This window comes from Rousettus aegyptiacus, unplaced genomic scaffold, assembly GCF_014176215.1.
Source record: "Rousettus aegyptiacus isolate mRouAeg1 unplaced genomic scaffold, mRouAeg1.p scaffold_m13_p_5, whole genome shotgun sequence".
NCBI classification, from domain to species: Eukaryota; Metazoa; Chordata; class Mammalia; order Chiroptera; family Pteropodidae; genus Rousettus; species Rousettus aegyptiacus.
In genome coordinates this window covers 31,440,229-31,456,018 of record NW_023416308.1, presented here as the reverse complement: position 1 = coordinate 31,456,018, position 15,790 = coordinate 31,440,229, and the positions used below count along the sequence as shown (strand labels likewise).

General features: G+C 41.7%; 1 protein-coding gene across 10 annotated transcripts in view; it reads right to left on the bottom strand.

The window, feature by feature from the left end:
* OPCML (opioid binding protein/cell adhesion molecule like) overlaps positions 1-15,790 on the bottom strand; it is a 1,143,910-nt gene that overhangs the window by 561,269 nt on the left and 566,851 nt on the right. For 3 of the 10 annotated variants that reach the window (XM_036221180.1, XM_036221179.1, XM_016137940.2), the window contains one exon: positions 6,281-6,365. In XM_036221180.1, the coding sequence (XP_036077073.1) occupies positions 6,281-6,324 (44 nt within the window). In that variant the 5' untranslated portion in view covers positions 6,325-6,365. Of the gene's footprint in view, positions 1-6,280; positions 7,040-15,790 lie in introns of those variants that run through there. The other 7 variants (XM_016137935.2, XM_016137936.2, XM_016137932.2 and 4 more) reach the window with 7 other exon arrangements.

The window sequence follows — 15,790 nt, the reverse complement described above, 5'->3', positions numbered from 1 at the left end:
AAAGCAAGTGACTCAACTCTTCTAAATCTCAGTCTCCTAGGCTGAGATTGGGGGTTCATAATAGTCCGAAAATTAAATGAAACGATAAGACACAGAGTGAACCATGGGTAATAAAGTGTGTTTGTTTTAAAAGACCCCCTCCCCTTGCACTTTTTATTAAAAGGTCTGTAGTAAGATCCTGTAGGGAGAGTGACACGAGGCTCAAACTCTTCCTTTCTTTAACCTTCTTTATCAAGGAAATGACACACAGATCAAGGGTAAGTGCTGAGCTGCAGAGACATCACATCTTAAATTTTCACTTCTTAAAAAAGATGCACCAGGGTACAAGAAGCTCCAGGAAGGTGTCGCTTACTGGGAGGTGGGAAGGGACTGAGAAGGCAGCCTCCTCCCAACACCCACCCCATGCAAACTTTCTCTCAAATTCAGCTAAATCCCACATTAGCAAAAAGCACCTTCCTGCAGGGAAAAAATAAACAGATAAACAAACCTGAAATAATCTGGCGCTATCTTGTATGGATTAAAAAATTATAATCAAGAAAAGTCAACAATTAGTTTCTAACTTAATAGGCAATGCAATTTTTGGACCATAATTCCTTCATCTCATCATTGTGAACATTGTTTCCTGTTAATAAGTAATTTAATAAGTCTTCCCTTGCAAAGGTCAAATAGGACCTATTTGGCTTCTCTTCTCTGCATCTCACTGCTAGACCCCATCAGATTTGCACCCCACATTGGTCAGTGCTGCTCTCCTCCCTGGCCCATTCAGAGCCAGGTACACAGGGGAAAAAAAAAAAAAAAAAAAAAAACACACAATAAACAGGCCAAAGGCACAGTTCCTTTTTAGAAGGTGAAAGGAAGGGAAATGAGAACGACAGGACTAAGCTGAATTCAAGGGCCAAGTTTACTTAAAGGCCAAAAATGAACAAAAGGGCTTAGATAAGAGCTGCCTAGTTTTCTAGAGCAATTCAGAAAGCCAGGAAGCATATGTCTTGAATGCTTTACAACTTCTTCTCATATAGCCAGCTTTGGCTTGTGGTGTATGGCGTGTGGTATGTATTGTGGGGAAGGCAGACACATTTGTAACCTTCAGTGACATTAGAGAGTCAGAGTGCAGCCAGCCCTGCTGAATCCTGCAGCTGCACCCCAATCCTGACACAGCAGTTTCTCAGGCAGAATGGATGGGCAGCATGTCTGCCCCTACTGCTTCCTTACCCTGTGTATCTCCTCATGTTTACAGCAAGGCAAACCTCTGCAGAGACAGCCTCACTTCCACGTATATTGCTCTACTATCACCAAGAAGATTCCTCTCAACTCTGCTGCCCTGCTCAGTCTTGCTCTCAGGGATAGTGAAGCCTTTTGCATAGTTTCAGATCAGATTGCAACCAAAGATGGATTCTACTGTCCCCTCTGGCAAGTGATTTAAGCAAAACCCCAAAGTCCCTGGCGTCCAACATCTCTAACCAACTGCTGTGCATGAATATCCCAGCATCATATTTTGAGAAGATAAAACCCTTTAAATATAAGTACTTCATTGCTGCAGAGGTAATAATATATTGTAAGAGACTGAGTCTGGTTAAGATGGATTAAAGCATTTAACAAATATTTATTATTTTAATCCTTAGTATCTACCACATATGTACTCAGTACATAAGACATGATTCCTAACTGCCAGGAGCTTAGAGTCTAACCATAACTACACATAAGTGGCCAGTCCACGGTGTATATCTATTAGAATAGAAATCTGTAGCAAGCGTTATTGGAATTCAGATTAAGGTAATTCTTGACTACAAGCAGAAAGGATGCTGAGTGGAATCGGAAAGAGATGAATATTATTTGGGGCAGAAGATAGAGCAGATAAAACTGGAAAATACTGAGAGTATTACAGGTTGTTATTGAGGAGTTCCATGTACCACCGGTGACAACTTATATATATATCTTGCTTTTTAGTTAAACAGAAAAACATCATATACTTCATCTAACCTGATGGTATAGATTGGGCAGATATTGTTCTCATGTATCAGCACTTGAACCGAAGTGCTCAAAACCATATAGTAGTAGAATAAGAACCAAACCCAGGGCCCTGAGCACAGTGTTCTTTCTAGAATGCCAAGGTAGCCTGTGAATGGTAAAGTACATTGAGCATGGAGGGAACACTTACGGGGGGGTAGGACCAACGAAGACCAGCCTTGTTCAGATGCTCTGGGGCAAGAATGGGCTTTAGAGCAGTGGGTCTCAACTCTAACTCCACATAACAAATTCCGGGAGAGATTTTTTAAGTGTCCATACCTATGCCCAACTCCAGAGATTTTGATTCCATTAGCTGGGAACCTGGAAGTGGAATTTTAAAAAGCTTGCCAGTAGGCAGCTGGGTCAGCACTGCCACTTGAAGGGACCTTGCGGACCTACCCTGCTTCAATGTCTTTTCTGTCTTCATTTTCTCAGACCAAGAGCCAAGCCTTTGCACTTCCTCGAGTCCTTATTTAGCTTTTGCAACTTAAACACTGAAGTGTAAAATCATGTACTTGTTTTGAATAATTTAGCAGTTACTCTGAATTTTCTAATTTACACAAAAAGAAAAGCTGCTGATCGTGAGTGCAAAATACAGAGAAACACCCAGGCAAACAACAGAATGTTGTACTTGGGAGCTTGACTGCCCCACTGCTTCGGCAAAATCCTGCTGCTCAGATTATTCCTCAGCAGTAGGTAACCCCAAAAGGATTAGCTCAGAACTACAAATGAAAATGCAGGGACATTTTAGAAAAGAGTTATTAAGCATAATCCCAGATCAGCAAGCCTGGATTATCAAACCTGATTATCCTGCCATATAAAAATAAAAAAAAAAAAATTTTTTTTAATTAAAAAAAAAAAACAGTATGCTGATGGGACTTTTCCCGTTCAGTGGAACAGTTACAACAATAACTCCTACCTCCATCCTATACCATCCACTCAAAATATTCATAATGTGGTCCCAATGAGAAACTAAAGCAAATTTAAAGGAGATTGAGGCCCATGAAGAAAACACATCTGGCCATCATCCCTGCAATTGAAATGGCTTAATAGACACCAGCCGACCACACTAAGCATCCTGGGCTCCTTTCCTGATGTGGGCACTGATTCAGACACAGGATTTTTAGAGACTTGTCATATCTAATCTAATGGAAAGACACAGAACATTTTTAAACCAACAGCAGATAATTGTAATGAAATGATTCTGGCCAAAAGGGCCCATTTGTAATAATGAATTCAAATCAGATTCATAGAAGCTATAATTCGGCTGTAGTGAATACCACCTTCATTTTTTCCATATCCTCTCTCTTCCAAGAAGGCAAAATAACTCAATATTCAAACAATTATTTTTACTTTTCAAGTAGCTCTGTGAAGTAGTTATGAGGAAGATGATATTGCCTCACTTATATAAATGAGTTTCAAGCATGTCCAAAACTTCAGCGTCGTCTTTGGCACATCACTTCCTAAACATCCCTCAATGCAAACATGGATCTAACACATAAAAAATGATATCTCCAAGGAAGGAAATCACCTGTATCTAAACTGGGGAGTTTCTCACTAGAAAATTCAAAGAAGAACCCAGTTCTCTCTATTCCTTTGCTTTTCCTACTCTGTCTTTGGTCTCCAATGTGATTTTATTCAAGATTTGACACGAGCTTGGGATACTTTGATCCAGGGCAGCCACATTTGAAAAGACTTCCTGTGGCTGATGGGTATGGGAATCATTCAATTATTTTGAATACATTCTGAATATTTGATGCATTCAGACCACTAAATTCCCAAACATTGAATTCCCAATGGAACACCTGTAAGGAGACTCAAGAGTGACTATACTGAAGAATTACATTTTTTAAAAAAAGCAAGACACAATGCAAGATAAAACATGGCATGTTTATCTGGAGCTGAGGCTATGGAATTCCAGAGACTGGAAGCATGGTACCAACAAATAAGTTTTTCATTGAGATGGAAACACAGATGTTAGCCAATAAACCAAAGGAGCATAGAAAACAAAAGGAGAGACATTGGGACTCTCCCAAATCTTCAGAGAGGTTTATGTTGTTTTAAGAAACATTACACTAGTAGTAAAATCAGAACATCAAAATATCAGGGAATAATAAAATTTAAGTGATGAAGGCAAAAAAGGAAGAGAATGAATAATAGGCAAAAGCATATAAAATGGAGGCATTGATAAAAATGAAGAAAGTAATAAAAGAGGAGACTACAAGAAGTAAAAAGAAAAAGGATATAAAGAGATTAAAATGTGGACAATGTGCTGAATTTCTGTACTTCAGGGCAAATTTTACTGAAGAGGAGAGGCAAAATCAACATAAGACATGTGCTTACTTTTTATAAAATAAAGCATGAAATCAGGTAACAGATAACATTTGTACTCAGATAAATAAGGTTTTTTTCCTCTCCACAAAGCACAAAAAGCAACTATTCAGCTTTTTCTTTTTTTCACTCCCATTCCCATTACCAAGCCCAGCTGCTAAACATTAGAATTAAAGATCATGAAAACAGGCCAGTAGCTAATAAAAAAAGAGAAAAAAAAAAGTAGACTATAGCCGGCCGGCCCTCTGCTGGTGGAATAGTCTTATTGCAACCTAGAAAGCAGATACCTCAAGTTTTTGTTTCTGGTTTTAACTTTTAGGGACAGGAAAAGGAAAGAGGGTTTTGGAAAGTTCATCACTGAAGCCTTATTAAATGGTGGGACTCTTTTCACCCAGTAGTAGATTAGAAAATAAAGAGAGGTACATGGCAGCGTCAGCATCCTTTTGCACCTACTTTTACCAGGATCTCCCTGGTTTATGTGCACTGTAGCCCAGGTGCTACTCCCATCTCTAAGTTGACTGGTTCATTGCAAATGTGCACCCACAAGTCATTTCTCATGGAGAGGACTCCTGAAACTTCTTTGAGACAATGAAGTAGGCATATTACATTCTACTCTGGGAGAGGCTGGGGGTTTCCCTCTTGCTGTCAGGGAAGATCTGTGTCTATCCCATTTTTTCTCTCTCCTCCTGAGGCCCCCAAGTACCAACAGACAGTGTTCTGGAACCTATTCCTTAGCTCAAAAGAAGATTCAGCTGAGAGCCACCCAAAGTGACAAGACTCCAATCTTAGCCCTTAGGCTTAGGAAAAAATAGTTGGTGTCCCAAGAGGTCTTTATTTTCTTCCTAGGGGAGAAGCTTTTCTAGATGCAGAGAGGATTCAATCATGGGATCTAAGAGAAGAAAAGGAAGGACAACCATCCTCCTCTGTTCTTTGGAGAAGCCAGGTTTTTTGGCTGCAGAATCTGGGGCAGAATATTTTATTCTTACCATAATCATCAAAGTCAGAGATAGGGCAAAGACATTCACCCTGTGTAGATTGTGAGCCAGAGTTAAGCTGGGACGTCCCTGAATCTGTCTCCTAGGACCAGAACTGCCTCATTAAAAGCATAAAAGATGATATCTGCTGAGCTGGTGGAAAGTGGTGGCTGAATTTCTATTAAAGTCTCTGCTGCAGCAAGTCCAGTCCCCAAAGGTTCATATTCCGAGAATCTCCACCCCTCTGCCTGGAGCATGTAAGTGATTCTCTGTAACTCATTAAGGTAAAACAAAAAGCATTCCTATTGTGCTTTTTGCACAGGAATGATGTCGTTGCATAAAAGCTACACGTTTCCGCTTCTTGTCCTGAGCCTGCAAAGATAAAACTGCCCTCATAATTTATAATAAGGGACTCAGGAGCACCACACAGGGTTGACAGGGATGGCTGCATCTTGAGCAGACTCATAAAGGGCTGTGGCCCAGCACTAGCAATTGCAGAGCCGGGAATTTTAGGTATCTTTCTGAGAGGGACAAGCCAGCCTATCTTGAGCATTTTCCTGCCTTATCACATACCGTCTAGCCTGTGAGAGAGCTACAGGGGAACTCAGCCATTTTATATAAACCCCCAGTGTGTCAATTCCAGGGCTCTCTGTTCTCATCTTGGTGCCAAGACAAAAGTGAATCTAGCCATGTCATGGACTCATAGCTACATGTAGTCCCAAGCATGAACCTCAGTGTTCACGTATATGATCCTGGACCAGAGAAGCTGGAGAAAACGACAAACGTGTCCAGGAGAATGGGTGTCAGCTGCCACGGCATACAAGTGGGCACCTCTGGAACCTGCAAAGTCCCTCTCACATGCTCCAATCCCCCAGGCAAGCCTTCTGTTCTCTCTCTCGATCTTGATCGCCCCTACCCACATAATCACATAGAGGGGCTCAGTCCCCCGCTGAAGTACAGCTCCCTACCTGAGGGTGGCGCTCTCCCCCTGCCGGACCGTCACGTTGTCCATAGCTTTGGGGAAGGTGGCATCTCCGCTGCGCACGGGCACTCCTGTGGGTACAAGGAACAGCAGCCTGAGAGACACGACCACGAGGCACTTCCAGGGCAGGAACAGGTACCCACAGACCCCCATCCTCGACAGCCACAACTTCCCAGAACTCCGGCAGCGGCACGGTCCTTGTCCCCTGCCCCACACACCAGCGGGTCTCAGGAAGTGGTGTGGGGAGAGAGGAAGGGATGGAGCAAGCCAGATGCAGAGAGGGAGAAGAAGAAACGAGTCCAGGCTCTCCGGAGTCTAGTGATTCTTCCTCAAATCCTGCCTCAGCTTTCCAGCCTGGCAGAACCAGATGCCCCTCCTGCAACCAAAACAGAGCTTTCTTGACGCTCCCCTGGAGAGGAGGGAGGCAGCCTGGAAGGGAGAGAAGAAGGAAGGTGCAGGGACGAAGGTCACAGATTGTTCTTTCTCTTTCCCTCTCTTCAAGATGCTACTTTAAAATTCAGTTGGGCACGTTCTGCAGAGGTCTGGCATCAAAAGTTTATAACCCAAAGAAGCCAGGCAAGTGTCTCTGACATAAGGAGATATCATTAAAAAAAAAAAAAAAAAAAACTGCTGCTTCAAGGAGAGGAGAAAATGTTTTATTAGATCACACATATGTATAGATATATTTATAAACAGCCCAAGTCTCTAATCTGGAACCCAAAGGTGCAAAAAGTTCCACCGCGGGGACCGGCGGACAGCTCAGAGCGAGGATCCTCCGGCGCCGTGGACGTCCTCCACCGCAGCCCGGGCGGCGACTGGCGGCCAGCCGGGCCCGCGCTCCCAGTCCGCGGAGCGCCGCCCGGCGCAGGCTCGGGGCGCAGGGGAGCTGGGCGTACCGCTCCCCCGCCTCCTCCAGGGACGCAGCACGGGACGCGGGGACGCGCCGACGCCAAGCTCAGCGGCCGCCTCCGGCCTCGGCGCTGCCTTCCTCCCGGGAGCAGCCCCGACGCGCGCGGGTCCTGACCGCCGTGGTTGTCATGGCAGCCGCTCCATCACTGACCGCCACTTTTCTCCCGTGCCCGCTTCGCGCGAGCTGGCGGACTGAGCGTTCATCCTTGCTAGCGGTCGCGAGGCACAGGCGAGCGCCCACCTTAACCTAAGCCGCGCCGCGACCCCAGAGCCCACCCGGGCTGAGAGCCGAGCTGGGGTACGGCAGGCACCTCAACCGACTCTACTCTCCCCGACCCCTGCAGCCAGTAAGAGAATGCTGCGCCTTCTCTGTGGCTCCCTTGCTTGCAGGCGGGTGGAAGGAAGTAGGGTCCTGGGAGAGGTGCGGGGAGGGCGGGAGAGGGAGTTCTAAGGAAAACAGCAAACTGAGAACTGACGGTCGCACCTTCCCGCCTCGGATGCTAAAGCAGAAGTTGCCAAACCCCGCCCTGGAGAACTGAACTGTTTCCCAAGCCAGGTAGCTGAACCGGTGTACAAGTCCACCACTCGCCGGCCCTTTCTCCACCTGGCAAAGCTACAGTCCCACCCACGGCAGAACTCTTCTGGACCTTTGCAAAGATATGGAGCACGCTTTCTGTTCCAGTGACCCGCCTCAAAAATGCTCATGGCTCTTGACTCACTCTCTGTCTTTCTGTCTCTCTCTGACTCTCTCTGTCTGTCTCTGTCTCTCTGTCTCTCTGTCTCTCTCTCTCTCTCTCTCTCTCTCTCTGTCTCTCTAACTGGCAAATCTGAATTTCTTCTTACCGCACAACACACACAAATTAGTCCCCATCCTACTCAATGCTTAATACCCTTAATACCCAAGTATCTTACTGTATTTAAAAAAAAAAAAAAAAGCGAGAGCTGGGAGGGAGAGAGAGATCTTAATCGCACTATATTCATAAAATCTTTCTATGGCTTTATAATCACAATATGAAGTGACACCATGGTCACCATGGGAGGAGACTTGGTGATAGAGGCCAGCCTATGAGTTCGTTTGGGGTTTAGCTTAGTCACTTTTCAGTTCTTAACTAGAGAGCCCAGCTTTCCCTTGGGCTTGTTAAGAAGTTTTTTTACTGCTCCCCTGGCAGAAGCCACTCCTTATTGCATATCATAATTTAATTGTTGTATCATCATTTAATGGTTGTGATGTGCATTACTTTACTATATTCTTTCTCAAATCCTTTACTAAATTGAGCCAGGTACTAAACAATTGTTACAATGAAGTTTAATGCAAAAATAAGTCTTAAACTTTTACCATTTATTACTTTTGTTACTAAATGATACGAAGGTGTGATACCTGGTCTCATTTATGAGGAGCTGAGCACAAATAAATACTGCTCACCCCGCCCCCCCTTGTTAAATGGGTCTAAAGTTTTTAATTAGAGCATCATACCTCAGGAAGAAAGAACACATGTCACTAGTCTTGCTGTGTATGTTGTATATGTTTTAGTATAGTGAAAAACACATATCAGCTCCTTTCCAAAATCAGATGATACAAGCATGAGTGGGGCAGAGCACTCATCTCTGAGCTCCTGAGCTCCTGAGAGGAGTAATAATGCTGAGAGAAGAGGTTGAGCACTCAGAGAGAAGCCAAACCACCTATTCTATATTTTAATGACACACATATTTTCTTAAGATTTTAGTGGCCCTGGGTTTTCTGTACATGCATTGCCCCTAATCCTCTAAACTCTGAGATGTACTTGTCAATTATCACCAGACTGGAAAGGCTTCTTCAGTGCCTTAACCTGTGTAAAGCAGAGAACATAAGACTTTCTTTATGATTTTCTTCAATCATAGAGTTTGTATGTTGAACATTGGATGTGGTAGCAGTGGGGTTGGGTCAGGCTGCCATAGAGGTCACAAACTTCCTGGCACTTTGTTGTAGGGTACTCAGATGACATTTCCTACTCATGCACCTGTTGGTTCTAGTGTTTCTCTTGAAATGCAAATGGGGACAGTTGCTAAATGCTAAATAAGATCATGAAGTATTACTTGAAGTGGACTTACTAGGGAAGAGAAACAAAGAACAGAGCATGAGATTCAAGGGGGGAAAAGAAGAGCTGGTGTAGAAAAAGAAGAAAAGTAGAGACAGGTTAACGAGAGGAATTATATAGTCCTAATAATACGTCATCAGTCCTGCTCTCGAGGAAGGAATAAACCAAGTATATATTTTTTGCAAGGCTGACTCCCCCAACTATGCATATCTGGAATCCTAGAGAACAGGATTGTGTCTACCCTTGCTTGTAAGTCAGCTTCCTAAGTTCAACTCATTTGTGAGTGAATATATGGGTTGAACTTGAGGACTAGTGAATCAGAAAAATAACTGCAGAAGTCTGATCTTTATGTTAATCTATGTCAGGAATATTTCATTATTGTCAGGGAGAACACATTCACCTGTGAGGCATTGTGAGGGACCAATATATCCATCTCTAGCCTAGAAAGCCAAACCAAATTGAAATGGGGAAGAGAAAAAGGGGTGAGGTTCACGATGTACAATGTAGTTTATATCAGGAGTTTTCTATAAAACGCTTAGCTGAGTACCACAGTAGGGAGACTCCCCAGTTAAAACTTTCTTGAATATATGACAACATAGATGAAGACAAATTTTGTGAGGACAAATTAGAATACTAAGGGTGTTGATTCTGGAATTATACTGTCTCTTCAGACTGACTCCTCAACCCTTCACCTGTGCAAATAGTATCTTAGAATATCTATCTCACCTATCTTATAGAGTATGAGGGTATCTTTAAAGGTCCTCATGATTTTGTATGGTAAGATGACAGGCATGGAGACAACCACCTTGGAAAAAGAGTTTATTACTTATTGCTTCCAAGAATGGGGGTCACATCATGCCATGCAGGGCCACATGGGGAAGCACCAGGGTGAGTCAGAAAGCAGAAGGGGCAAGGTGAATCAAGGCTGAGGGCCTTTATTGTGATTTCCATGGGAAGGAATGGATGGGGCAGAGTAGACAGGATTGAGCAAGTTTGGAGTTGGAATGTTTGATCATTTTGGTAGGCTCTAGGCAATAGGAGTAATCTCTAGTTGCCAGTTCCTGGCCTTAGGTAAGTTAGGGCAGGGAGCATATTAGAGTGGTGTGTAACATAGTTGAATAAAGGTTGTGGTTTTGAATATTGGTTAGTTTGCACATGAAAGGGGTGCTAAAGGCAAGTTGTTTGCTATCTCTAGCAGTTAGCTAGCCCTGAGAGGAACAGTCTCTCTACAATTAGCAAGCCTGCAAGGTGTCCAAACATTATAACATACAAAAAATAAAATAACCTGATTAATATGGGGTAACAATTAATGAAATAATACATGTAGCACATCACCAAAGGACTTGGCACATTGCATGTATTTAGTAATCATAAATTATGATTATATAGCATAATTCCACTTTCTTCTGATAATAATTTGTGATGTAAAAAGATATCAGTAAAAGATATAAGTGCTCTCTATATAAACTAGCCCTTCAATTCAAACCTATAGACACCTTGATATTTAGGTCGATTTGTAATAGAAAACACAGAGTTGGATCCAAAGCAATAACTTGGAAAACTTAAAGCAGGGATGTGCCATGATCTAATTGGTAAATTTTTAAAATATCACATCGGCTGTTGTATAGAGAATGTATTGCAAGTGTACAGCGAGGAAGCAGGGAGTAGAAGAGGGAAGGAATGATGGTGGTAGCAATGATGATGGATTAAAATAGAGAGGTAAGGGCTTACTCTGGAAATATCATAGTGTTTTAGGATTTCCTGGGAGTTCAGACGTGGGAATTGATAAAAAAAAAAAAAATGGGATTGAAGATGACTCTTAAATTTGGTTGGTAACAAGGTGATACAATTTCCTTTATAGGTTTATTATAGGAATAGGTTTAGAGAGGCAGAGTTTGAAAGGGTGAATAAAAAAACTTGATGAGATAGTCAAATGGAGATGTCAGCTTGGCACTTGGAGAAAGGAGTCTGAAGCTTACAGTGAAAACTGAGATACCACTATTGTCTCATCTAAAATCTGCTTTCAAGCTTACTGTCCAAAAAAAAGGTGTAAAATTGTTTCTGTTATCCATGCAACCTGCATCCCAGATCTATCGACTCCCACCCTCCGACTTTGTTTGTAAGTTAGAAACTGACCCCCGCATCTTAAACTTTAGAACCTAAACTATTGCACTACTTTCAATGTTTCTCTTAATGTATTTCCTTTGCTTGGTCACATTTCAGCTTTCAAAAGGAGAATCTAAGATTGTTTGGGATGAGGTCATGAAGTTATACTGTTTTTATGAAAATGCTGCACACTTACCGTTAATGTGAGTCATCTGACCCAGGAGACTTTCTCATGTCACTGCAACTTACCAGCTAGGATCTATTTCAATTGAAAGTCCCTCCCTGTTTTATAATGTAGTGGGTAAGATTATAATATGGGCACTGGATTCAGTTTGAATCCCACCTCTAAAATTTACTTCATGCAATGCTACATAATTTCCTTAACTTTGCTATTCTTAGTCTCCCCATCTGTAAATGGAGGCAACAGTTGTAATGAATGTATGACTATTAAATGAAAGACTGCATGTAAAGTCATGAGCATCCTGCCTGTCACTCAGGAAGCACTCAATAAATGTTAGTTCTCATTACCTATAGAAAGTTGACTAATTCCCCCAATGTCACAGGTTTTTTTTTTTTCTTCTGAGGTGGTTATGTGGGCTGATAAGCCGTACAGAGCAGGGAAGTCCTATTCCCAAGTTGTCCAAAGGGGTGTGTGTGTGTGTGTGCGTGTGTGTGTAATTTGGGAAATAAGACAGGTCTTTCTCTGAATTTAAAGAAGAACCAACTTTAGAATTAGAAATCACCTAAGGATCAAAAATGGTTAGCAATAAGATTTCATTTTACCATGAAAGGGCTTCCCAGATAAGGAGATCTTACCAAGAAGGGACTTCTTAGATGAGGCTAGTGGAGATTTCTGGATCCAACAGAAATACCTGAATTTATCTAATATAATTTGTATCCATTTCTAAAAGCAATTTCAAACTGTGTGTTGTTCATAAATAAGGAAAACTTACAGCTTGTGTTTATCTGAGAGAAGATTGTACCCAGCTGCTCTGTGTGTGCATTAGGAAAAAACATGAAGCATGATGTATATTTATATCATAGAAACCTACCTAACTCAGTAAGAACCCAATGGCAGAACAACTGAGGAGGCACTGTGGCTTAGCCAGAAGTTGGCTCTCTCAAGGCCCTCAGGACATGAAGGCATAGTAAACTAGAATGGTTTGCTAGTGATCAGAGAGGCAAGGATTGACTAGACCTTCAGTTTTAGCCTCAAGGAAGTTCAAAGAAATGGAAACACATGCCAGAACACAATACTTTGGATGAGACCCAGGTAGGATCCTCTTTAAAATCCAAAGCAGACTCATAACAGAATAGCTGCTTAAATGATCAGTGCTAGATTAAGAATGGTGAACATCATTTCTCATTGTCTTTTTGCACTTTTTCAAAATGAGGCAAATATATGTTAAATGGTTTTTCTAGTTAGCTACTGACCTGAGGCCAAATTTCAGGTCAGTTAAATTTTAATCTGTTCCTCTTTTCATGGTAGACCACATCTAACACAGGATTCACCTACTTGGGCTAGTGAAAAGAACTAATATTAGCCATGAATTAAAATTCATGCTTCATATACCAGCTCTACCACATAAAAGCTCTGTGATCTTAGACATATTACTTGGCCTCTCTGAGTTTGTATCTTCTCATCTGTAAATAGCATTAATAAGAATTTCACAGAGTTGTTGTGAGAAATAAGACAGATGATACATGTGAAAGCTCTTTGTGCAGTCCTGGCACAACTGTAGCTATCAATAATGATGGACATTCAATTCCTCTTCTCTCCTCTTTGCCAAAATGACTGACACTGACCAAAACAAACAAAAGAACAAAAATAACTCAATGGACAAACAAAACCAATAATAACAACAAAAAACAAAAAGTACAAAAAATTTTCATTATAACAAGACCTGTGTGAGGTATTCTTCAAACTGATATTGTGATCTACTGATAGCTGTAGAATCCAATTGATACAATTTCAGGCCATTATCTTACTTTCTTTCCTTCTAAGTGTTTGTGTGCTTGTGCATGTGTTTAACTGTCTCTCTCCCATTAAAATTGCAAGGTCCCTGAGAGCATTTGCTTTGCTCATCTCTGATTCCTCTATGGGCTAGAGCCTAGCATAGAGTAAATACCAACAAATACTGGCAGCATGAGAGAACCTATGTCCACTCCCAGAGTCTGTAGAAGGTTTGTGAAACTGACAACAGAGGATCCAACTCTATCCCCAAGGGACTCTCTCACTACACTCTTTCTCTCCCTGGCCTCCAGACCCCTCAATGGTGTGACATCATGAGGCATCAACTGTGTTAAAGCATCTCCTTCTTGAAAGCCTAGCGACTCTTGTAAAGGGACCCATTTCCACAAGTCATACAATAAAATCAGCCTCATTACTTTATAGTCACACTCCATATACTTCTACAAATCAAATAACAACAACAAAAAAAAACATTATATTGAGACCTACAAGCCATAAAATGTGTTTTTTAAATGCTCAATAAGAGTTATTACAGTCTAACCCCCCTCCTGAGTCTCACTATAGCTTCCAGTGTGACAGATGGAAAATGGATCATTCCACCCAGAGAACCAGAGTGTGGAGGAGAGAATGCCTGTCAGGGGTCAACTTGCCTTGCTCTAAATCAGACCTGCCACCAAGGAGCTAAGACCGTAGGAAACGGACCAGACTTTTCTGAGCCCAAATTTCCTCATTGATTAATTGGGCAATACTGTATTTTTTCTCTCTTTGAAAAATTAAACAAGTTGTGAGATACCTAGAAGAAAACTTGGCTTATATTAAATGCTCAGTAAGTAGGTGCTCTGATGCTACTTCACCTGGGCTCTACCCCTTCCTGCTAAAATGAACCTGATCTCTCTTGGTTTAAGAGAGGAATTAAAACTTGTATTTTATATCATATATTGGTTACTTGCAATATTTCTTATTTCATTTGCCAAACTATTTTATGTTGTTCATTTATTTTGTTGACTAAGTTATATATATATGTTGCATGCGCGCGCGCGTGCACACACACACACACACATATACACACACCACCAAAATTCATTAAATGTCTAGGCACTTTGCTTGGTCTGGGATAAAAAGAATATTTTATTTACCTGCCATAGTATAATAGGGCAAATAAATATATGCAAGGATATGCAACATCTTAGAGTTGGACCATCTAAACTAGACTAGTGTTCTTGGAAAGCTACTGAAAATAAGTGACTTCTAAATTCACTTTTAAAGACTGAGAAGAATTTAGTTTGCCATTTGGTTTTCTGAAAGTGACAACCGAGTGGATGGTATTACCAATCACAGACAAATAGTGCAAATAGTTGATACTGAGTGGACAGCAATAAATGATAAATGTTAAATGTAAGGTGATAGTGAAATGTCCAAGTAAAACTTTCTGTTGGCAATTGGCTATTTAGATTTTGAACCTCAGAAAGATACCATGTTTCAAATTATAGATTTTGGAATCGTCTTCGTATAAAGTAGGATCTGAAGCCCTGGGTCCAAATGAAGTCACTCAACAAGAACAACAGAGTGAGAAGGAAGCATTAAGTGTGAATTCGGGACAATACAAACATTTAAGAGGTGAGTGGAAGAGCTCATGAAGGATCATGTGGAGTGGCCAGAAAATTAGAAGGAAAACCAGAGATCGATAGTTTCATAGAAATCAGGGAAGACACTAAGAATGGTTAACATCGTCAAATCCTAGGGAATTCAGGTAAGTGAATGATGGATAATCATGCTTCAGTCTGGCTCAGTGACTTTGGCAGAAGCAGTTTCACTGCCAGGCTAGCAGCAGAGGTTAGGCAGTGGTGAGCTGAGGGATGATGACATCAGAGGAGTGGAGAAAGCAAATGTGGCCCAGGCTTTCCAGTTCAGCTGTGACAGAATAAGAAAGGAGAAAGTGCAGGCTCTATCTGGACAGAGATGGGGGTCTGAGGGAGGCTAGTGTTGTATTTTATTTTATCTGCAGAGTTAGATACTTGAATACTGATATATGGTAATTGAAAATAGGAGTTCCTTGGAGATGTCATAGACTTGCCTGTTCTAATCACAGCATTTTGTGCATGGCTAATTATTAATAAATATATGTAGGATTAATTGTATCAGGTCAGAGTTCCATCTTTGGACCCAGTCAGGGACAGACTACTCAACCAACTTTTAAAAAATAATAACAGTGATCATCATCATCATTATCATCCTATTATGTGTCAGATACTAGTGTGGACACTTCATAGATACTATCTAATGCAGCAGTCCCCAACCTTTTTGGCACCAGGGACCAGTGCTATGAGAATATAATGTCTAATGATCTGAGATGGAGCTGAGGCGGTGATGCTAGCACTGGGGAGCGGCTATAAATACAGATGAAGCTTTGCTCACTGGCCTGCTGCTCACCTCC